At 43.2% G+C, this 23,899-nt stretch overlaps 1 protein-coding gene across 10 annotated transcripts in view; it reads right to left on the reverse strand.

The window, feature by feature from the left end:
* The window catches only part of CCNY (cyclin Y), a 309,167-nt gene that overhangs the window by 59,679 nt on the left and 225,589 nt on the right, over positions 1–23,899 (reverse strand). For 9 of the 10 annotated variants that reach the window (XM_058436535.1, XM_058436537.1, XM_058436536.1 and 6 more), the window contains one exon: positions 6,473–6,507. The exons of the other annotated variant lie outside the window; for it this stretch is intronic. In XM_058436535.1, the coding sequence (XP_058292518.1) occupies positions 6,473–6,507 (35 nt within the window). The remainder of the gene's footprint in view (positions 1–6,472; positions 6,508–23,899) is intronic. 10 annotated transcript variants of the gene reach the window in all.

The raw sequence follows: 23,899 nt of genomic DNA on the forward strand, positions 1-23,899 counted from the left end.
AGTGAAACCCGTATCACAGAAAAACACGCTGTAGCGGACATTACGGAGCCACTTAACATTGCTGGAATATGGTCAGTTAATTAGAAGAAACATATCAATGTTAAATTCTTTATTTTGATAATATTGTGGTTACACAGAGAACAGCCTTGGTTTTAGGAAATACACAGTGGAGTATTAGGGAGAAAAGGCAGAATGCAGACAACCTACTTCCAAACAATTCAGAAAAAATAATAAAGGACAATGACCAAGGATGTGCAGAATGTGAGAGAATATTGGTTTAAAACTGATGAATCTGGCTAAAGGGTAGATGAGAGTTTTCTGTATTATTATTATTAAAATTATTCTGTAAGTTTGAAATAAAAGTTAAAACATATATATGTATACACACACATATATATACACACACATATATATGTATATATAAAATCAAAGAGCAGATTATAACACAAGACTAAGGGAAACAAAGTCTGCTTCTTAAAGGGCTTTTCTGACAAAGTTCCTGCTTCAAATAGAATGCTCCTTCAAGGCTTCACTTTATTCCTTTCTTCTCTCTACTCCAGAAGTCCCTGAGCAAGGTGACGGAGTTGAAAACTGAGGAGGTTAGGAGGGCAATGAAGTGACAAGTAGAATGCACAGTGAAGAGGCCCTCAGTGCCTGCCCAGCTAGCAGGAGTGGTTGTGCTTCCCCTAACTCCGGGAATGGCAGCAATGGAACCAAGAGTCAGTGAGTGACTAAAATGAGAACAGCTCCTTCCCCACACGTAGCAGTGTCTGAGCAATGTGAAAACCAGGCAGCTGTGGTCAAGAATTTGTGCTGGCTAACTAAGGGATGATATCCTAACACTATATACAAAAGATCAGGGCTTCCAACATAGGAACTTCCACGGAGAACACACCGTGAGTTACCAAGCTAAATCGTAACATCAGCTCAGTGGACCCTTCACTTGGGTGTCTTAACAAGGACAACATAGCTTTCAAAATGACCTTCCACAAAGACACTATGGAAGCAATTCCACCTGTCAGCTGCCCTGTATTTGAATGGACCATTACACTTTACAAGTGCCACTTCCTTTGTGCCTCATTACAAGAGTGACAGCATGAAGAAAGGGAAGAAGGGGTGAAGAAGAAACAGAAAGAGGTAAGAAAAGAGAAAGTCCTCCACAGACATAACCAATACACTCAAGGAATTGATGTCCTACACAAGCTTCTCAACGTACCAGTGTGTGTAACATCATCATTATCATTTCTAGACATTCTGCAAAAAGAAGAAGAAAAAACAAAAAGAAGAGAGAAAATAACAAAACACCTACCCCATGTCAACATCCCTCGGTGAAGCAGAACAGGGGGTCTGAGAACCAGAGCATCTAAGGTTCCTTTACTGACACGAAAATCCTGTACTCTCAATTATTGCTGCTACTTTTCTGTAAGTTTGAAATTATTTCAAAGTAAAAACTGGATTTCTTTGATCTTATTGGATTTTTTAAATTTTTACTGGTATTTTAAAAACTTAGTCTTCTTTCACATCCTCCAAGCATATGGCATTGATGCTCACAGAGCAGCTGCTCAATAAACTCTCATTCTATTAAGAGCAAATCTTCCAGAGGCAAAAGCAAGATTTAAAATGTTTTAAATTTCAGTTCCTAGATGTAGCTCACTGTATTACTTGACTTTTATGACTTTCAGATGAAGCCTATAACTAGAATAGACACCATTTTACAAGGAATCCTATTCCTACCTCACTCAAAGCTAAAAGGCAGAAACTGATTTGGAACTGAACTACGTTAACAGGAGCAAATGATTCAATGTCAGTATTCCCCAAAGGGAGCTGAACAGAATATACTCCTCCCAGAAAATCCTGGTCTTAATGATTATGAAAAAACTATATCCATACTCAAAATACCAGCAAGACTTTCATCAGTTTTGATATTGAACTTGGAAAATTAAATCAATTTTACCTAAACTCCAATGGACAATAATAATACAACATATGTATATGGTGTTATAATTAGGCTGCAAATCACTACCTTCAAGTAGGTCTGGAATTATGACCCATCCTAGGAGACAAGAAAACTGCGATTTCAAGATGTTTCCAAGATTGCCCAAGTAGCAGGTGGCAGAACGAGGGATTGAACAAAGTTCTTTTGGCTCCAAGTCCCACTAATAATAATGTGACTCTTGCTTAGCTGATAAGTAACTCTCCCTAGTTGCTTTACTTCCTCACAAAGTTTCCTGAACTATCACCAGACTCAGTGTTGAGACAAATGCTTTGTTTTTTTTTGAGGATCATACTACACAGAATCCCCAGTCTGGCTTTCTCGTTTCAAAGTGCACCTATGGCAAACAAGACAAAGGAAGCTGGCTATTCAACTCCTGATTCGTTCTGTTTTCACAATTTTTTTTTAACTTCTTAGAATAATCCATTCATTTTTGGTATGCTATCACCAGGTGGCAGGAAGATAATCACAGAAAAGTGAGGCTAAGGTAAAAAGCATACATTCTCTCTGAGCTTCAGGAGTGATTTTTTTTTTTCAGGAGTGATTCTTAACTCCAGCCACCTACAATGTCACCCACAATCTATAATCAGAGATTTTTACACTTTAATTAAAAGATTCATAAAAACAGCTAATCTTAAAAAAAAAAAAAAGCAAAGTCAAAATGTCGGCAAATTTTAAATAAAGTATAAACTTTAAATAAATCCCTTTACACAGCTTTTAAAAATACGTGTATCTTTCATATGCATTAAATTTTCCTAGCCGGGTGCAGTGGCTCATGCTTGTAATCCCAGCACTTTGGGAAGCTAAGGCAGGTCGATTACCTGAGGTCAGGGGTTCAAGACCAGCCTGGCCAACATGGCAAATTCCTGTCTCTACTAAAAATACAAAAATTAGCCAGGTATGGTGGCGCATTCTTGTAATCCCAGCTACTTGGGAGGCTGAGGCAGGTGAATAGTTTGAAACCGGATTGGGGAGGTTGCAGTGAGCCAAGATTGTACGAACGCACTCCAGCCTGGGTGACAGAGCAAGACTCCATCTCAAAAAACAACAACAACAACAACAACAAACCTTCCTATAACTGTTCACTTTACATCTAAAACATAGGTGCTGATTAGAATATTAACCTTTATAATTCACCCTGATTGAACCTGCTGTTGAAACATCCAAAGTGGTTTATTTTCAAGTGGTTTCAAGCTTCAAAACCTGGAATAATTCCTTGAGAAGTGGTCTCCTTTCACTTAATCCTCTGAGTCTCTCTTGGCTGTTTTGAGCCAGTTAAAGGCCCCTCTCATTTTCCAGCCTGGGGGTCCATTCTCTACTGCCCCATTCCCTGGAGAATGTCCTGGGTCAAAGTCCACTCTTTTCACTTGCTCATGTGTGTTGTTTGCTGGAAACCAGAAAAGCCTTACTTTTCTCCACCTAGAGGAGGTTATTTCCCCTGCAGTTATCATGGTCCTGGGAGTAGAGGTGAACATCCGTCTTGTCTTCAATGGCTTACCTACACAACTGCATTCATTTCTCTTAAATAGTAGCCTCTTTGTAGGTTATCTTAGCAACATGTACTAAGTGGGTTCTCCAAAACTTGAATGAGAAATTAAAGAAACAACATCCCTCAAAATAAAGCAAACAAAAAATGAAATGGTATAATAAGGGCGAAAAATAACTATCACTCCAGAGTTCAGTAACAAACTAAATGATAAATTTCAGTTGAGATCCATATTCAGAAATGAACCCTAGAGACTGTCCCATACAAATTTAATTATAAATGTTATCTCTAAGTTCAGATAAGCAAGCTAAACAACCTCTGTCACACGGGAACTGGTGTTATTATCTGAGGAACATAGAGGGTGCGAGCTAAGTGGGGTGCTTGAAGCAGACCACCTGGGACTCAACCCGGGCTCCACTGTCTACTTGGCTAACTTCTTTGTGCCTCATCTCCTCATCTGTACAACAGTAATACTGAATTGTACCTACCTAGCATGGCCATTGTGCCAACTAAATGAGTCCATTAAACCAATTACAGCAGAGCCTGGCACACACGCTTTAAAGCACTCAGCAGATGGGACTGATAATTGTTATTGCTCGTCCTTTCTCCACTGTTCTAACTTACTATTCCTAAGTTTCAAAACCTGAAAAGTACAGCTGCTTTATTAGCCTAATTGAATCTGCAGGTAATTTCACTCAAATGATATATCAGCTGGTGGGACTGGCACACTCCCACGGCTTTTCCTAGCGTGGCAGGACTGATGGCGCTCATTTGCAGCGAGGTCTGTTCACAGTTTAGAGGGTCATGCTGCTTGTTACAGGGTCATCTGTTATATAAGAAACTTAGCACCCAGATTTCTTTTCTATAGGAACAGGTGCATTTGCATAGATCTCAACAACTGTGTGATTTCACTCTGTGTCAGCAGATATGATTTTACAGAGGTTTGAATGCTGGGCTGGGTTTTAGAAGATACTGTGCATGAGAATGCATGGCCTCCCATTCTAATCCATGTGCTGGGCACAGCAGATGCGTTCTCAAGTGTGTCGCAGGTGCTAGGACTCTACAGGACACAAAATGGCAAAGTTAGGTGTGTGTCTGGGTGGGGGGTAGGGATGTTAAAAGAGGTATGCAGGTTAGAACTGTGGGAGCACACCTCTGTATCATCAGCTGCAATGATAACAGAGTGACACAGACAAACTCCTATCCTCCTCTTTCTTCAATGCACCTTCCATGGAGCTGCAGTGAACAGGAAAGATGGCCTGGACGCAGTTCCACCTCTTCTCCTTCCCTTGCAATCTCCTTGGCAGGCGTGCTAATGAGTGTAACGAGTGGGAAAGCATTCAAGTGCACCCAGCAGGCAAAGAAATGGAAGCAAGGATTTAGAGAATTCGTTCCAATCGCTCAAATTTTTATATCCAGGTATATACTGCTTTCAAAAAAAAAAAAAAAAAAAGCATGGCAATTTTCATATTTTCCTCATGACACAGATTGCAATTTCAAAGGTGCTTTACACAGATGCTTTGAAATTTAAGGGGCCGAGGGAAAAGGTCACGGATTGCTTTAAGAATCTGCTAAAAATTGGCCGGGCGCGGTGGCTCACGCTTGTAATCCCAGCACTTTGGGAGGCCGAGGCGGGCGGATCACGAGGTCAGGAGATCGAGACCACGGTGAAACCCCGTCTCTACTAAAGATACAAAAAAAAAATTAGCCAGGCATGGTGGCGGGCGCCTGTAGTCCCAGCTACACGGAGAGGCTGAGGCAGGAGAATGGCGTGAACCCGGGAGGCGGAGCTTGCAGTGAGCTGAGATTGCGCCACTGCACTCCAGCCTGGGCGACAGAGCGAGACTCCGTCTCAAAAAAAAAGAATCTGCTAAAAATTATAAGCCCTCTGACCCCTAGAAAACTGTATATGTGCATATATATTAACACTGACTACAAAGAAGTCATCAATCTCTTAAGGGCGTAGCATCATGTCCCTTGAGTGCAAGGGCCCAGCTTATGAATTTCTTCCCAACTGCATTTTGTCCATATTTTCAAAGGGCAGAGAATACAATATTATGGCTTTAAGTCTCTTTAATACACAGCTTTAGGACTATTTCAAGATCTGCAAATACAGAGATGCAGACAGTCTAAAAATCCTGAGAAAGACCCTTGTGTGGTTCTGTTTTTAGAATGAGGACTTAGAGCACACTTATTTTGATAATTTGCACCTGTTTCATCATTCCATACCTCTCGGAGAGTTTTCTTTCCTAAAGGGCCATATTTCTAAGAAGAAGGGGTGGCTAGGACTTGCCTGGTATATAGGGTGTGGAGTAGGTGCTGGAGCCAGCCAGCTACACCTCTGCTCAAGGAAGGAAGAGGGATGAAGTATCTCAATGGGGCACCTGCACCTGGCCACCAGGGGAGGGAGACATGGCTAAGAATGGCCAAAAGACTACAGCCAAATGTTTGAACATCTTTTTTAAATTTAGTGTTATCAAGTTTATCCTCTTTCTTGGAGCATCAGAAGAACATGCAGACTCTACTGGACCCAAAACAACAAATGGGAAGAGTCGAGTGTGGAGACAGAGAGCCTCATGGAAAACAATTATGTGTTTATTCAAATGGAACTGAGCTACAAGAGAAAAAGAGTAATTTGGGGGTGAGGGTAGAGAAAGGAAAGGATTCAAAATTATAAAGAAGTGGTTTTCGCTTGGACTTGCTGGGTGATGTTTGATATGCTATTGTTCACACACATCATCTCATGAACAATAGTGGTCTAGGGCTTCTGGAAAAATATTTGGGACAGTGGACAAATACTGAGTGATGCTTGTCCAATTACAAACCAAACTGATGCTTGTCCAATTACAAACCAAACTAAGCATAAGTACACTGCAACATTCTTCCAAGTATCTATAAAGCACATGAGCCATTTTCATCCATCACAGACAGTTATTTCAGCTCTTTACACTGTACAGTCATTATGAAAAACACAGGGAGACAGCTTCACTTACATGGTTAATGAAGAGACTCTTGCGTTTTTCTCTCACTGTGAAAACAAAAGATGCAACAGAAATGTTATATGCCTGCATGCCAACCCCTGGCAGGTGGCTGAGGACTGGGCCTCTGTGTCATGGTCCCGTCCTTCCACCAACCAACATACCCACTTGCTCATTTATCAAACATAAGAATACGGGACCTGCACAAATGCAGATCTGAATGAATTTGGCTCACAGAGGGAAATATACATCCATTTAAACAACAGCACCCTAACAAAAGAACTGCAGCTGAAATCAATTAAGGGGTAACCGATTTCCATTAACTGAATAAAAAAGTAATTAGTAACCCTCATAAAACTCATATGCATCTATTAATTCAACATAATTAACAAATGATAGGACTATTTATTCCCAACCCTACCAGACCCATAAAGCTCCACAGTATATAAGGGAAATATAAATAACAACAATATCTAGAAAGCATTGAGATTCAGGAAGACGATGTACATCAGCGGCATTACTTATCATGGAAACCCATTATTCTCCATGCTGGGTGCTGGTGAATACAGCTGGGCTTCTGTCTGGGAGGCCCCTGGAGCTCCTTGTGGCACCCACCCCCAACCCCATAAGGCTGACAGAGGTCACCATAATTGATACTGCTCTAACAAGGTGGCTTCTCACACTGCACGCATGGCCTGTGCTGAGCAGCTCAGCCTCCAGTGTCCCCAGATACCAATGCTTCTCAGAATGGGAGCCTGCATCCCCAGAGAGGTAGAAGGGTCAGTCACAGGGAACACGAAGAGCTTGTAATAACCTAGTATCACTGAACTTTGCATTTTCTTTTCTGAAGGCTCCTTTTGTGGGTATAGATGCATCCATCAACCCATTTATTCGTTACTGTAAAAGACATGAAGAATAGGTTTCATTCAAGGAGATAACATCCTAGGTCCCCAGGAATCAACAATGTTATCTTGGGGTACCCTAAAACAGCAGTGTACAAAAGATAGAAGAAGGTTTTCTCCTTACAGTCTATGCCCCTGCAAAGAAGATTCACTACTGTTTTCAAAAGCCTTCCTGCTGATCTGTTGGAGGGACTATGGAACTGTTTTTCCATCACTCATACGCTGTTCTTAGACTCACAAAAAAACACTTCTCTTTTCCTTAGAAGTCTTGTCCTCTCTGGAATGAATGCTGCCTTCTACCCTTGATATCTCAAAGATAACAAAAGCAAAAATGCAAAAGCAAAAATTAGTCTGAGGATACTGTTGAGTGCTTTAAAAAGAGAGACTGACACATAGAAGTTAGCTCCATCAAGCCATCAGATGGACCCATGTGCAGTCGATCAGCCCCCTGCTGTCACGGGACAGGGAACCCTGGCCATGCATGAGGCCAGACTAGCACACACAGAGCATGAGTGCACAGACAGCAGTAACAAACTGGTCTGCTATGCACAGCATGGAGGCAGAGGGATTACATTTTACCTGACTCCAAGGAAGAATCCACATGAAAACCACAGCCAAACAAACAGGATGGTCTGGCTAGAAGCTCGGGGTTTTAACTTCCTGGCATACATACATACATATATAGAGCGTGTGCATGCATTTGTGTGTGTTTTCTTTAAATTAATTCATACTAAACTATTATACATGTAGCCAAGGATGGGGATATGATGATAATTCAATGGTGATTTCCCACTGACTGAAAGGATCCGGAAACCCTTTCTACATGGGCCACAGAACTGACAGGGTTCCCACTATATTCTGAGATGACACTTAACCCTTCTCAGAGCATCCCAGTCATAGGTTTGTGCAAAAGAGACTTGTGTCTCCCAACTGTGGGAACCACCGCCCATACTAAGGTCACCTCAACACCCTACATCAGCCCCTGCCTTCAGCAAATGAAAGATATCCATGCCTCAAAAAATACCAGCACTTTCTATAGGGGTACTATTGAGATCAGGAATTATTCACACGTAGAAGTAATGGCTGAGATGCATAACCTTCAATAGTTCTGACTGTAAGTCCGACCAAGAAAGCTGATATGGTTTGGATGTGTCCCCACCCAAATCTCATCTTGAATTCCCACATGTTGTGGGAGGGACCTGGTGGAAGGTAATTGAATCATGGGGGCAGGTCTTTCCCATGCTGTTCTCATGATAGTGAATAAGTCTCATGAGAGCTGATGATTGTAAAAACAGGAGTTTCTCTGCACAAGCCCTCTTCTCTTGTCTGCCGCGATGTGCGACGTGCCTGACGTACCTTCCACCATGACTGTGACGCCTCTCCAGCTACGTGGAACTGTAAGTCCCTTAAACCTCTTTTGTAAACTGCCCAGTCTGGGGTATGTCTTTATCAGCAGTGTGAAAACAGACTAATACAAAAGCTTTCAAACAAACAAACAAACAAACAAAAACTACAGCAGACACAGAAGAATATTATAAACACATATGCCATTTTTGTCCACCACCTACAAGGATCAATCTCAGGGAGGAATCAGGCCATTTTCATGAACTCCAACTGGCTGCAATCAGAATGGTGAAGAAAAACGAAAGTTCACTAAGACTATTACAGAACACCTGAGGATAAGCTATCTGAATCTATTACAGAATCTCTCAGGCATTCACTGCTTCTATTCTATGCAAATGAACACCTACACACTACCCTATTTCCTCAGAGCAACCTGGGGCTCCTGGGGCCTGAGTCAGGTGCCACTTTCCTGTATGGTTTTGTAACGCTCCTCCAAAGATAAGAGGGCCTTCAGCAGATGAAGTCTGCACAGTTTCTGAGAAGATTTTCCACACACGCACCCCTATGGCTGACTTGCTTTTGGAGTGTCTTCCGCACCCCCAAACCAACAACCTGTCCCTACATAGATGGGAAGAATTCCTGATATCCACGTTGGACCAGGTGACCCATTACTCTGACCATCCTGCCTGGATTGGGGGGACACTCTACCCTCTCTAGGCTAACTCCTTCTCCTGGGAATCTGGAGTTGGGACATACTCAAAAGGCTCTGCTCAACCTTAACTGAGGGTATGATGTGTAAACTTCAGACTGGGGTGGGGCTCCGCTGGTGCAGGAAAGAGTGAAGCAGCAGATCTGACTGCCATCCTTAAAGGGCCTGTTGCAAGGCTGGCCCTTGGCTGGTATCTGGGAACTTGGATTTAGGAGGGTTCCTTCCCATCATTCCCTAACTGGTAAGAGTGGCTCACTGTGCCTAAGCTGTCTGAACAAACAATATGCTCTATGCCGCACAGAGTATGCTTTATTTCCTTCTGGGAGTCTGGAACTTTGGTACTTAACAGGCAGAGCCTTCTTACATGAGTGGTCCTCCATAAAAATCCTGGGTGCTGGGTCTCTACCCAGGAGTTTCTCTGGCTGACAACATTCCACAGGTGTTTTCACAACTCATTTGTGAATGGGGGATGAAGTGCAACCTGTGTGGCTCCATGGGAGAGGACTCACCCCATGCACCTCTTCCCTGTACTGAGTTTGCCTCATGTGTTTGCATTGTAATAAGTTACAGTCATGAGTGTGACTGTATTTTGTGTCTTATGATTCCTGGACCCCCATACAGCAGTGGTGTCCCTCTGCCATGCAGAGAAACACGGCAGAGGGAGATGGGCAGAAGGCAGGTGCTGCCTTAGTCCTAACGGATTTTAGTACTCAGTTCCACCAATTCATGAGCTATCTGAGATACCCTGAGTGCCCTTAAAATTACTCCGTTTCCCCTAAGCTAGCAGGAGCACAACCAAGACATTACCATAGGGGGAATAAGATAAGTAGAATCTTTTTTTTTTTTTTTTTTTTTTGTTGAGACAGAGTCTCGCTCTGTTATCCAGGCTGGAGGGAAGTGAGCTAACTCACTCCACCTCCCAGGTTCGAGCAATTCTCCTGCCTCTCCTGCCTAAGTAGCTGAGAGTACAGGGATGCACCACCACACCCGGCTAATTTTTTGTATTTTTTAGTAGAGACAGGGTTTTGCCATGTTGGCCAGGCTGGTCTCGAACTCCTCACCTCAAGTGAACAACCTGCCCCGGCCTCCCAAAGTGCTGGGATCACAGGCGTGAACCACCACACCCAGTGATAAGCAGAATATTTTACAGTGGTGTATCACCTGAAAAGACTGACAGAATTGCCCAAATCTAAATCTGTCTTTAAAATAAATTTGAAACCACTGAGGCTGATGTGGGTACAGCTCTGAAATTCAAAATGCTTTAGCTATTTTATGTAATGGTATAAGCAATATGCCAACTCATTCCTAATAGCTGGTTTTAGTCATCTTTAACACTTCAATATTTTTGGTTACTATAACAATCAATCAAAATCTCTGGAGTTTTCTGAGTTAATGTCTAACTGAATTAACTAATAATTATGTTTTGCTTCTTTAGGGAAAACAGGCAATAAATTGATATGGATCATAAATTTTTTCTTTCCTGGGAGAGGAATAACAGCAATCTCCTTTGACACAATCTATGATAGTTAAGAGGATTTTTAATTGGCTTACAGTGACAGTCCATAAAGATGTAAACAGAAAATGTACCAGAGGCTTTAAAAATAAACCATCTAAAATCAGCAAAAAGAATACAGTTGGCATTAAAAGTCTTCTCCTGATAAAACAGGGAGTGAAGAGAGTAAAAGGCAGTGTTTGCAATCTGAGGGACAAACAAAATTACACTTAAGTTGCTATGGGACACTCTCTTGCCACAATGTCACACAAGTGACTCTTTAAAATATAACTTTCAACCTAGTGCCTGATTATTAATGAGGATTTGTTAACAATCTAAACACCATTTCAGCTGATTCCTGTCATAGGCAGGCATTTAAAAGATTACCTTGGTTTCTGCTCTTCCATTTCCAATTTTTTTCTTTTTTAGAGATGAGATCTCACTATGTTGCCCAGGCTGGTATTGAACTCCTGGTCTCAAGCAATCCTCCTGTCTCAGCACCCCCCAAAGTTTTGAGATTACAGGTATGAGCTACCGCACATGACTCTCTTCTTCCATTTCTAAAATAGACTGACCTTCCAATGGCAAGTGTTAGCCACCACCAAGCCATAGGATGCTGGTACTAAAAAGGTCCTAAGATACCTAAGATACTCTTTCTTTGGCAAACGAGGGAAGAGCCCAAGCAGGCCAAGGAAGGGAGGGTCCAGAAGAAGAAGAGAGGAGACCCCATGTAGGACCCCTTCCTCTATACACCCGCCCTCCAAGAAGAGCATCACTGGTGTGCACAGGCACCCTTGGCATCTGCATAAAACGAGTCCCATTTAAAAACAGAATGACAATTAGAACCAGGTATGAACAAAGCTGTGCTATCCTACAAGGAAAATTTACTTAACTGATTAACTACTCTGGATGTGAAGGACGGGCAGGCCACACAAGAGGCAGGCTTCAACTAAAGAATGATAGAATTTTGTTTGCATATACGAAGCTGATTGCTGAGATAGCTCCACTGCAGATCACAAAGATCTGGTTGAAAAGAAAAGGTTTCATTTCCCTTTCCTTCTTCCTGTGGGTAGCATAGATCAGGCCTTGAACAATAAAATTAAAAGTTTACTATTAACTTTTCCTACAGTAAATTTGAGATTACCACACAGTTCCTACAGTTTTCAATAATTCAGTGAATTCACTCACTCACTCACTCGCTCAATTCAAAACAACTGTTGAGCCCCTGTTCCGAGTGCACATGGAGGCTCCTGCCCTGCTGAGCTCCTGCCCTGACAGGGAGGTTGTCATGAACACAAACGGCCAGGACACAAAGTGCACTGTAGCAGGAACATCACCCACACTTTGGAGCTCAGAACAAAGCATCCTGGTGTGGCCATTTCCCTCCGAGGCACACCTCCTGTGCTGCAGGAAGGGAGCTTCCAATTAGACCTCTGGCCTGCTCTGAACTGTCCGGGACCTGTTCTTATTTCGAAAACTGGGCACAGAGCAACGTGACATTCTGTGCATTCAAAGTGAAATCTAAATAAGCAAAGCCAATGAAACAAAAATGAAAAGACACAGAAACATTTCTAAGATGTTGAGGGCACAGCCAGTCATGGAGAGGAGAAAATTCCAGGGAAGAGAATAGGAAGTAGACGAAGGAAGAAGGAGAAAATTATTCAAAGAACAAATATCCACCTAAGCTGCCAACTCACTTGAGAGGTTTTCTGTTTCTCACAGAGAATATCTAAGGCCAAAGGATTTCTTCAGAAGCACAGAAACTTCAACTAAGTGGCATCCATTTAAAACTTTCTGCTAATTAGAAAAGAAATGCATGCTTACTGCAGAAAATTTGGAAAATACAGAGCCATATAAAGAAGAAAATGCAACTGCAAATAAAAATTAAAAGCTTGCTTGGAAAACATAGAGATACATAAAACATACACACACACAGACTGAGTATCCTTATCACCCCTTATCTGAAATGCGTGTATCACCCCTTATCTGAAATGCGTGGGTATCCCTTATCAACCCTTATCACCCCTTATCTGAAATGCGTGGGTCCAGAAGTATTGTGGATTTAGGATATTTTCTATCAGATTTTGAAATTTTGCATTATTTGAGCATCCCAAATCCAAAAATCTGAAATCCAAAATGCTCCAATGAGTATTTCCTTTGAACATCAGATTGGTGCTCAGTAAGTTACAGATTCATCTTCGAGCATTTCAGATTTCAAATTTTCGAATTTGAGAGGCCCAACCTGTTTAATTCAACAATCCAGAGACAATCACTATTAATATTTTGACGTGTATCCTTTGAGTCTCTTTTGTGTGCATACAAAGCAAGCATGGTGTATACTTTTGCATATGAATGTATTTGTATATAAATATGTGCAAGTATACATGTGCTCATATATGAACATGCCAACAGAAATATGCCCATTTTTCTATTGGTGTGTTAGCATTTTCACTGATTGTATAATAATTATTTAATACATAAAGGCATTAATCCTTTTTCCTATATATTGTGATATTTCCATCACTGATGATATCATTGTTAGTGAAATCATCATTTTGACATGAGTTTTCATTTTTAGGCAATTTCCTCCATTGCTTCTACAAACTTACATGCCCCTTCCCCATTCTGACACTAAATATTCATGTATACTATTTCTAGATGATTATGATTGTATTTGTTACATTTACTCTACCACTAGTCATCAGAAATCTATCCTGACACATGGTGGAGGTGAGGTTATCATTTTATTTTTTAAGTGAGACTTAAAGTGCTGTGTATTCTATTATAATGAGCTGCTATCAAATGCTGGCTGATATAATTTCAGACCTGGCCTCTTTCTGGTTTGCTTCCAAGGTGTGTTGAAGCAACTCTTTCTTTAAAAAAGAAAATCTTTATTTTTTTGTAGAAATGGGGGGGTCTCACTATGCTGTCCAGGCTGGTCTTGAACTCCTGGGCTCAAGCAATCCTCCCCACTCAGCCTCCCAAAATGCTAGGATTACAGGAGTGAGCCACTGTGCCTAGCTTGGAAGCAACTCTAACATGTGGGGGTCCACGATCTATCTTTATCAAGGAAACACAGAAAAAGATGGGACTGGGCACAGCAGTGCACAGATGCCACTCTCTACTCTCGTCCTGGTATCCATCCCTTCTCCTCCTGGTCAGGCCCAGTGTTCTGGTGCAAGGTGTCACAGTCAGCACACAGGAGCTGTCAGCACAGACAAGCTAGAAGATGGCACACACCCAAGTCAGGGAAGAAACTCAATCCAACTGAGCAAATGAGAACCTACACTCTAGGGTAAGGATTATATTTACTGAGAACTTATGCTGTCTTACGTACAGGGCTCGGTGCTTTGATGGATTATGCATTTAGTCCTCCTGACAACCTCACAAAGAGGCACTAACTCCATTTTACAGTGATAAAATTGAGATTCAGGGAAATCATGTGGAAATGGATCATATGCACCAAGATTATGTGGAGAGTGTTGGATCTAAGCCTCTAGCTCAGGCAGTCTGATTCCAGAGGATCGCTATCTTCAGGCAGTCATTCATTCCAAGCAACTATTCTTATATGGTGACTGCATCAGATTATCCTGAAATTCAGCTGCCTCCCTAGATGTCACGGGGCAGCCAGCCAAAAACATAAGCCATGTTAAGGTAAGCTATAAACACGGTAAGCTATGAAAAGTATTTACAAGGTTATCAGTCTGTGTCAACTGAAGGGGAAATGCAGGTGCTCAGAGTTTTTAAAAAAAGAATTGAAAAGTAAGTTTATGGCTACCAGCAGGCCGCAGGTGCTGTCTAACAGTAGACAAGGCTGTGGTAGGCAGGGCATCAAACTCCCCCAAGCCTGGGGGAATTATCCCTGCTAGCCTCTATTCTGGATCTGTGCTCACTAAGCAATGTTCTGACTGGGAACAGGGCAGGTCAGGAGAGAGGATATGATAAAAGGTACTGAGAAAACTGACATTCTGGGTCTAAATGATTTCATCTGAGTTTGTACTATGTCGGCAGCTTTCTCCACACTGGAAAGCCCAAGAGACGAAATACTGGAGTCAGGTGATGCTCCCAAGAAAAGTGAGCCACGGCACCCAAAGAGCGCCTCTTTTGTGCATCTGACTTACAGGGCGAGGCCTGGCCAAGAGACCTGACACCTGCCCTCCCATCCCCCATGCACCTCAAGAGAAGACTGCAGAGGGGAGAGGGGAGGGCTGGCCTGAGGGTGGCACGGTCATGCTGAGTTCTGACCCGGAATAGGAGAGCCCAAATACACCACCTGAGCCTAAAAAAACCTACATCCTCTTGTCCCTAAATAATGGATGTGTCGTTTTCTAACAAAGCTAGGGAATGTAGGAGAAGGTAAAGCTGCAACACAAAATAGAAAGCCACTACTCAGGGAAGACTGCCACCATGCCACGGCAAGTCTCCCCAGGGTGGGTCATGATGCCCTGCCTTCATTCCTTCATTCCCCTATGCTTGTGAGTTTCTTCTATGTGCTAGCCACTGCAGAGACTGCGGAATGTGAAAGGCACAGTTCCTATCCATGAAGAAGATGCAATCCAGCAGATAGACAGGCTATTTATTTCTATACCATAAAAATAATCACCTCCACACAGAGGAATATGCAAACTGCACTGAACGTAATGCCACTGATTTTCTGATAAACCGTTACTCTATGTGTCACTAAGAAAGAAAAAAAATGCTGCCAATTAAATTTTGGCAAGTCACTGACGGCTGATTTCAGAGGTGTTCCAGCCAAGGAAAGGTGTCTATCACAATCAATGGAATGAAGGGAAACAGGGAAGCATCACCTACGAGGCAGCCATTGGGATAGCAGGGACAGAGGGCAGGTGCTGCGGGCAGAGCATGCCACAGATGATGGCCTCTCAGGCCTGGAGGGGAGGGGACCCACAAGAAGGGTGAAAAGGGCTGTGTGTGTGTGCTGGTGTCTCACTGTTCTAGTGGTGAGGAGACAGATGGTCAGGCAGGGAGGAGCCTAAGAGAAGCTCCACTTGCAGACAGGTGGAAGAAAGGTGAGAGAGGACATGATGGAGGCAGGAGGCTGGGAAAGGGCCTCGCCACAGACTAGGTGAGTAAGGAGGAAAGGAGAGTCCAGGCAGGAAGGGGAGGATGGGAGAAATTCAGGGCATAGGTGCAGCTTAGACACTGACTACAGGACTCTGGGGGTGCGCATTAAGACCCAGACAAGCAATGGGTTTATTCTTAAAAACTAGGTTATGAGGCCAGGCGTGGTTGCTCACACCTGTAATCCCAGCACTTTGGAGGGCTGAGGCGAGTGGATCACGAGGTCAGGAAATCGAGACCATCCTGGCTAACATGGTGAAACCCCATCTCTACTAAAAATACAAAAAATTAGCCGGGTGTGGGGGCGGGCGCCTGTAGTCCCAGCTACTCGGGAGGCTGAGGCAGGAGAATGGCGTGAACCCGGGAGGCGGAGCATGCAGTGAGCCGAGATCGTGCCACTGCAGTCCAGCCTGGGCGACAGAGCGTCTCAAAAATAAATAAATAAATAAATAATTAGGTGACGAGGGACAGGAAGCTGGCAGGAGAAGAAAGACGCTGACTTCTGATTTGGACATGCCAACCCCAAGGAGCATGTACGACTTCCAGACTGGCTGTCTACCAGGCGGTAGAAAATGTCTCTGGAACGCATGCTTACAGTGCCAGGACAGGGTGGCTCCTCTTGCCAGGGGTCCTGGAAGAGGTTGGCTCAAGAGATCACCAGTGAGGATCCCAAAGTACCTGTTACAACACAGGTTAATGAGCAGACATTGCTGAGGGCTCGCTGTGTGCCTGGGACTCACCCTACTGCTTAAGGAGAGCAATCTTCTGAGGAGACAGGTGTGTCCATTGTCAATTTATAGGAAGTTATGACCCAAGAGATTATGTGACTGTAAATCCAACTAATGGCAGACAAAGGCCTAAGGCAGAGCTGGGTCCTAGAGCCTTGCCTAACTGGAGGCCAGAGGCTGGTTCCCTGCCGCTGGGGTGGCCACAGGTTGGCGAGGGCATGGGCAGCCCAGCACGCACAAATGGACCTGTCTGCACACTCAACTACTCATGGCTTTTGAGTACCCACCCTCCTCCACACACCCCAAACTAGAGGGAAAGACAGGTGAGGTAGTAGTTTTTGCAATTATTTTATTGAAATGGTCTGTCACAAGTAACTTAGGGCTAGACTAGAGCAAAGGTCCTCAAACCAAGTATTCAAAGAGACCTTCAAAAGGGCTGAGGTGTGATGCAGGAACCACCTTCCTCCCTCACAACTTCACAAAGAAAGGCAGGCACACCCGAGCTGAGGCCTGCACTGACCTGGTGTGAAAACCTCCAGGGGCACCAGAGGGAAAGACAAGCAGCCACTGGGGTTGTGGTAACCACCTTCAATCCAGGTTCATGTGTCTTTCCTCTCCTGCCAGCCTCCTGTGGCACAACCTGGAGGCTTCTTTGTCCTATGGACTTTCCCTGGAGGGGTGCTGGAAAGACTTCTGGCTCTGAGTTTACAGATATCACAGTGAGGATGGCTTCCAACAGGACCTGCCTCTTTAGGCGTTAGACCCCCAAGCAAAGCTCGGGGAGCAGCGAGGGCAGCGGAGCAGGAGGGCACAAGAAAGGGTGGGAAGGTGCGGTGGACCGCAGACTGCTGGCCAGGTGTGCACTCCCCTGTGCCTGTCTGGCCATTTACGATCAGAAGCACAAAGGCAGCCACGGGCATGCACATTAACATGTTATGTGAATTGGAAAAATAAAATCAGACTTTTTCTCACAGAAGGTAAGACTGTTTCTAAGAAACAGGTGTGATAGGCAAAAATAAAAATAAATACGTAATTAAAAAGAATGTAAGACTGATTTGACTGACTGGATTGACTATGATGCCTGGCTTTGCCAACAAAGTCATATGAAGAACCTGTAGCTTTCTGAGGAAAATATATTTAAATCAAAAGAGAAGCTGAAAACATTAGTTCAGAGGAAAAGAGCAGGTGGGGGTTCCTCCATTCAACATATATTTGAGTTCTTTCTATGGGCCTGGCACTGTGAATGGTAGAGATATATAAACATGAAGACTCGGAATAAACCACGATACAGTGAAGATCTCTGCAGCGACAGATGGAGCATGCAGAATGCGGTGGGGCAGCAGTCAGGGAAGGTGTTCTGAGATTAAGCCTAGATTTATTCTCCCAAAGGTCCCAAGGGTATCAGGTTAAACTAGGTGCCACCAAATGTAAATAGTAGTAGATATAATTAAAAGTCACGTGTTACACTTGGTAAACCTTTTTTGATGTACTTCCCAGAAACTGTAAAAATGAGGGACTCCTCTAACTGAGGAATTCTTTTGCAAATCAAATAGATTCCAATTCTCTACTGTCAATAAAATAGAAGGGGAGGCCGGGCGCGGTGGCTCACGCTTGTAATCCCAGCACAATCAGGGCAGAGTCCGAGACCAGGTGAAATCCGTTCTATAAAATACAAAAAAAATTAGTGTGGGGCCTGTAGCATAGGGCTGGGTGAGGCCCGGAGATCCCCCCCCCCCCCCCACCCCGGGGAAAAAAAAAAAACCCCCTCAAAAAAAAAAAAAAAAAAAAAAAAATAGAAGGGGAACAAAAGTGAACTGTAGCTGATTATTAGGAATTATTTTGGCTGACAAATCCCTTGGAGATTTTTCGACATATAAACTAGATGGAGTAGAAAGAATTCAATGATGTGACTATAATAAAAATCTCTCTATTTCCATCTATTTATATAGATGAACAAAGTTCCTCAGCACTTACAACTATAAAAACAAAGGCTTGGCCAGGTGCGGTGGCTCACGTCTGTAATCTTAGCACTTTGGGAGGCCGAGGTGGGCGGATCATGAGGTCAGCAGATCGAGACCATCCTGGCTAACACGGTGAAACCCCATCTCTACTAAAAATACAAAAAATTAGCCGGGCATGGTGGCGGGCGCCTGTAGTCCCAGCTACTCAGGAGGCTGAGGCAGGAGAATGGCGTGAACCCGGGAGGCGGAGAGCTTGCAGTGAGCCGAGATCGTGCCAATGCACCCCAGCCTGGGTGAAAGAGCGAGACTCCGTCTCAAAAAAAAAAAAAAAATTAGCTGGGCGTGGTGGCGGGCGCCTGTAGTCCCAGCTACTCAGGAGGCTGAGGCAGGAGAATGGCGTGAACCTGGGAGGCGGAGCTTGCAGTGAGCCAAGATAGTGCCACTGTACTCCAGCCTGGGTGACAGAGCGAGACTCCATCTCAAAAACAAAACAAAACAAAACAAAACAAAACAAAACAAAACAAACAAAAAACAAAGGCTCTGATGATGAATACTGCCTCATTTCAGTAATAATATCCAACCATAGAGGCATCTCACCAAGAAATGTTTTTCTAAAAAATATTTCACTTTTCTGTTTAATAATTATCCAGTAAAATGTAAGACTACAGGCACCCGCCACCACGCCCAGTTAATTTTTTGTATTTTTAGTGGAGACAGGGTTTCACCATTAGCCAGGTTGGTCTCGATCTCCTGACCTCGTGATCCGCTTGCCTCAGCCTCCCAAAGTGCTGGGATTACAGGCGTGAGCCACCGTGCCTGGCCTAGGTCATTTTTATAGAAAAGCAGCACACCAACAAGGCACATGGATACATATGTAACAAACCTGCACATTGTGCACATGTACCCTAAAACTTAAAGTATAATAATAATAATAATAATAATAATAAAATATGATAGTGTGATAAATGACTTTCCAAAATCAAAATACATTATACTAGTATAAAATTTTATGGAGAAAATAGAATGGAAATACAAATTCAAGATGACAAAGGAGTAGTATGAAATTTTCAACTGTTAGGAGCATGTTCATACATTTTTAAAGGACTGATGGTGGGTATCAAATCACTATGGTATTAAAATTTCATCTGAAATATTTGTTAAAGAAGGCCAGTTTATTTTAAAATATCGACGTTTATAATCTATCAGAAATTATGTGCTTTGATAGGGTAAAAAAAATTTTAAGGTCAACCATAAAAATGCTTAAAGGACTTCAGTTTTTCAAAATTGTTTTCCACAGCATGTAAGCAAAGGAACAAAGCATGAAAATCACTGGTGTAAGCTTAGGTCTTCCCTATGGCACTTGACATGCCCTGAAGGAGACACACCGAGCAACTGAGGGCAGCTGGAGAAAGGGGCACCCCAGCACCTGCACACACGAACGAGCTAAAGACAGCTGGGAATGCAAGTGAGGTGAGGACAGCAAGGCCATGGCTCGGAGGAAAGCAATCCCAACAGGGCAGCGGAAAGTTGCTCCTAAATGCTAAATAAGAGGAGGACAAAAAGGGTGGTTGTTTCACCACGCAAAAGTTCAACACTGCCCGGGAACCAAAACACGACCCCAATGAGGACAGCCACAGAATATTTTTTCAATTTCAGTATTTCTAAAAGGTTGTGCAACAAAAACTAAGAATCACATTTTTATTTCTGAATTTTAATGTTTCTACTTTGGCTCAAGCCACTCAAGGGATGGATAGTTTTTATTCCTTTAATTATTTCAAGGGACTCCTGAGAAACACAGATTCCATAAACTTAGGGTTTTTTTCTCCAAATTCTTTGTTAAGACAATAAATCTCTAAAAATCATACTAATTAAAAGGAAAAAGATGGGGCTTGGCTGCTTTCTCATATTATTTAAGAATATTAAGCTCTCACATCTTTGAAAATGATGAACTAAAATAAGTACAGAAAAGGAAAGGACATGAGGAACTACAATGCTTCCCCACAAGTAATGATAGTAGCATGAAAAACCTGATGGCAGGCCTCGCAACCTAACTTCTCTCTGGCCTGGCAAACTTCTCTACCCCCATGAGGAACTCTTGGTCCCTTCTTTGCTGAATGGCTCCTGTACAAAGTCTACAATGCCATCCTCTTTGTGTGAAGAAAGAAAGCAGTCACTCTGGCTTTGGATAAAATACCCTTACCTTCAGCCTCTGGAGGGGTCTGATGAGCAGGCTACTTATCCAGTTTTGTTGGAGTTCTAGTCTCCTGCTTGGAACAAGAAAAAAGTTCCATGTCCAGCCTAAATCTCTTGGATATCCAGAAGGAAAAGGAATTCGGCAATCACGAAAACTCTGATGACATCATGCAAGTGCCATCTAAATCAGTCTAGTGAACAGCTGGGAGGTGGGATACATGGCCGACAACTTGTTTGCCAGATCATCAAGTGCTGAGGGGAAAGAGAATGTGGGGTCTGCAGAAACACAGAGCTGTCAAGACCCAGGAGCTGCATGTCTGTGGTCCAAGCAGCAGCTGCCCTAACATGACTGTCCTCATCCCAACCATGGCATCCTATCCACAAATCGAATCTAAACTACTGTTGAAGTACATCAACCTGAATGAAGGAGGAGAGATCACCAGATTCAAAATAAAGGACTCTAACAGAAGTATGCCTTACTGTCTCAGACTACATTTCTTCCAATTAGAAAAAAAAAATAGGGTAGAAGACCCACAGTTGTGGTCTTGTAATGGAAATATAAGTTTATCCAAGTGACGAATTATCACAATCAAATCAAGAATGTTTCCTGGTTTTGTCATCTTCCTTCTTTCAACCAGTCAGGTTGGCACAAGGAATACTGACATCCAACATCACATGATCCTTTTCCTCTAGGGGCTAGCGGGTGGCAAAGACAAAAAGGTCGTTTTAAATTCCACAGTATGGTTCTGATGATGAAGAAAGATCCACAGGCTACTCTATGGGAGCTCACCAAAGCCCCACTCAACACAGGCTTAGGGGTCAAAGAAACCCTCAAGGAGGAAGTGACAGCAGGAGGAGCCTGGAGGACAGAAGAAATCAGCTGTGTGAAAAAGGGAAGGAGAAATCCAGGTGTGAGGCAAGCGGCAGACTTGAGGAAGCAAGTGATTCAGTATGTATGGCGGAAGCACAGAAGTACACAAAGAGAGGAAGTTGGCTGGGAAGGAAGGCAGAGGCTGGATCACGATGGGCCTCATATTCCATGCTAAGATGTTTGAAATTTAACTCTAAAGCAACTGGGGAGCCTTGAGAAAGGGCCAGTGGCACAATCGTATCTGATTCATGGGAAGTCCTGTCAGCTAGCGGCAGCACAGACCAGGGACTAGAGAGGGATGAGGTCAAGGGCAGGGAGCCCAGTCTAGAGGCTGCTGCAGTAACACAAGTGGGGAATTGTGAGTCTGAACTAAGGTGGCAGCAACTGCAATACGAAATAGTGGTCAGGTTCAAGGCTGGGTAAGAGGTGAAACTGAGTACACCTTGGAATGCCTGGATGCAATGGTGTGCTAGTAAATGTTTAATAGTCATCTGTTTAAAAAATGCTCTGATTTGCAGCATTTGCCAATTTCCATGGTGTAAATACTCTGATTATGGCTATTTCAAGCCGCCAATATGATGTCACTGAACCTGGAGCTAGGAAGAAACGTATCTCCAGCACCGCTGCCCACCTGTGAGAAGAGGAAAGTCTAGGAAAATCCAAAGCCCTCCTTGGCTTAGGGACCCAGGCAGGGTAGAAAATGCAGAAAGTTAGCTGGAATTCTTAAGTTCTGTCTGGGACATACTGAGTCAGGGGAACCTACAGCCTTCATTGGAAAGATGTCCAGCAGGAAGTTGAATACATGCGTTTTGAACAGTACAGAGAAAAATATGGTTAGACATGACAGTTGACATAAATGCCATGAGGAACTGTGTGCAAACCAAAAAGATAAGAGGGTAAAGGAGAGACCTTGGGAAATACTACATTAGAGGGACAAATAGAAGTTTATGAAGATGTCTGAGAAGGAGCTTTCAGAAGGGCAGGATTTCTTAGGACCAATTTGCCAAAAGCCAATTCACCAAGTAGCCAGTTCTCTGATTATCATGTCACCAAAGAATTAATTCATTAAAGTTACCAATTTACCTATTTTTCTTTTTTTCTTTTTTTTTTTTTTTTTTTTTTTTTTTTTTGAGACAGAGTCTCGCTCTGTCACCCAGGCTGGAGTGCAGTGGCACAATCTCGGCTCACTGCAAGCTCCACCTCCCGGGTTCATGTCATTCTCCCGCCTCAGCCTCCTGAGTAGCTGGGAATACAGGCGCCCACCACCACGCCCAGCTAATTTTTTGTATTTTTAGTAGAGACGGGGTTTCACCGTGTTAGCTAGGATGGTCTTGATCTCCTGACCTCGTGATCCACCCGCCTCGGCCTCCCAAAGTGCTGGGATTACTGGCGTGAGCCACCGTGTCCGGCCCAAATCTACCTATTTTTAAAATTGATTATTTCTAATTATTTCTAAAGCAATTGTTCATTAGAGGCACTTAATTTCAGCAAATTGCCCATCTGAAAATAGAAGGCCAAAAAGTTTTTAAAAAGCACGGAATTCTTGGTGACAGCAAGTGCCACATACGTGGGCAATAGCCTAAGAAGGGAAAATGTCCTTAGGTCACTCTACTGCGATGCTCCACAGAATGGCAGGGGTAGGAGGAAGATCCCAGTGGGAGAGTAGACAGGGAGAGAGGTAGAAATGGCATAGAAGCTTTCACCTGAAGAGAGGTATTGGTTACTTTCCCTTTTTCTATGAGAGTCATTTATGTTTACATGTTGAGTAGAAAGATCAAGCATTTAAAGAGAAACTGAAGCAATAAACAGAGGGGTCAGAGTAATTGATGCCCTGATGTTCCAGAAGAGGAAAGGGAATGATATCTAGTGCAAAGGTGACGAGGGAAGATAGAGTTCCCTAAGCTAAGTCTGGAACAACCCTGACTTAGGTCAAGTTTCCTTCTACCAGGACAACCAAGGTATGGGAAATCCACTTAGAGGCTCTAATGCAATTTCATGGGAATCTTGTTAGCACATCTTCTGAATGGAGTTGGTCTGCACTCTGAGTTCACAAGAAGCAAGAATGAAACCTGAAAGTAAGCCAACTTTGTTTCTTGTTTTTATAGCACTGTGTTTCTTGTTTTTATAGTACTATCAGTGTCTGCAAAACTTGGTTTTGAC

The sequence above is a fragment of the Hylobates moloch genome, unplaced genomic scaffold (genome assembly GCF_009828535.3).
Source record: "Hylobates moloch isolate HMO894 unplaced genomic scaffold, HMol_V3 SCAFFOLD_3, whole genome shotgun sequence".
NCBI lineage: Eukaryota > Metazoa > Chordata > Mammalia > Primates > Hylobatidae > Hylobates > Hylobates moloch.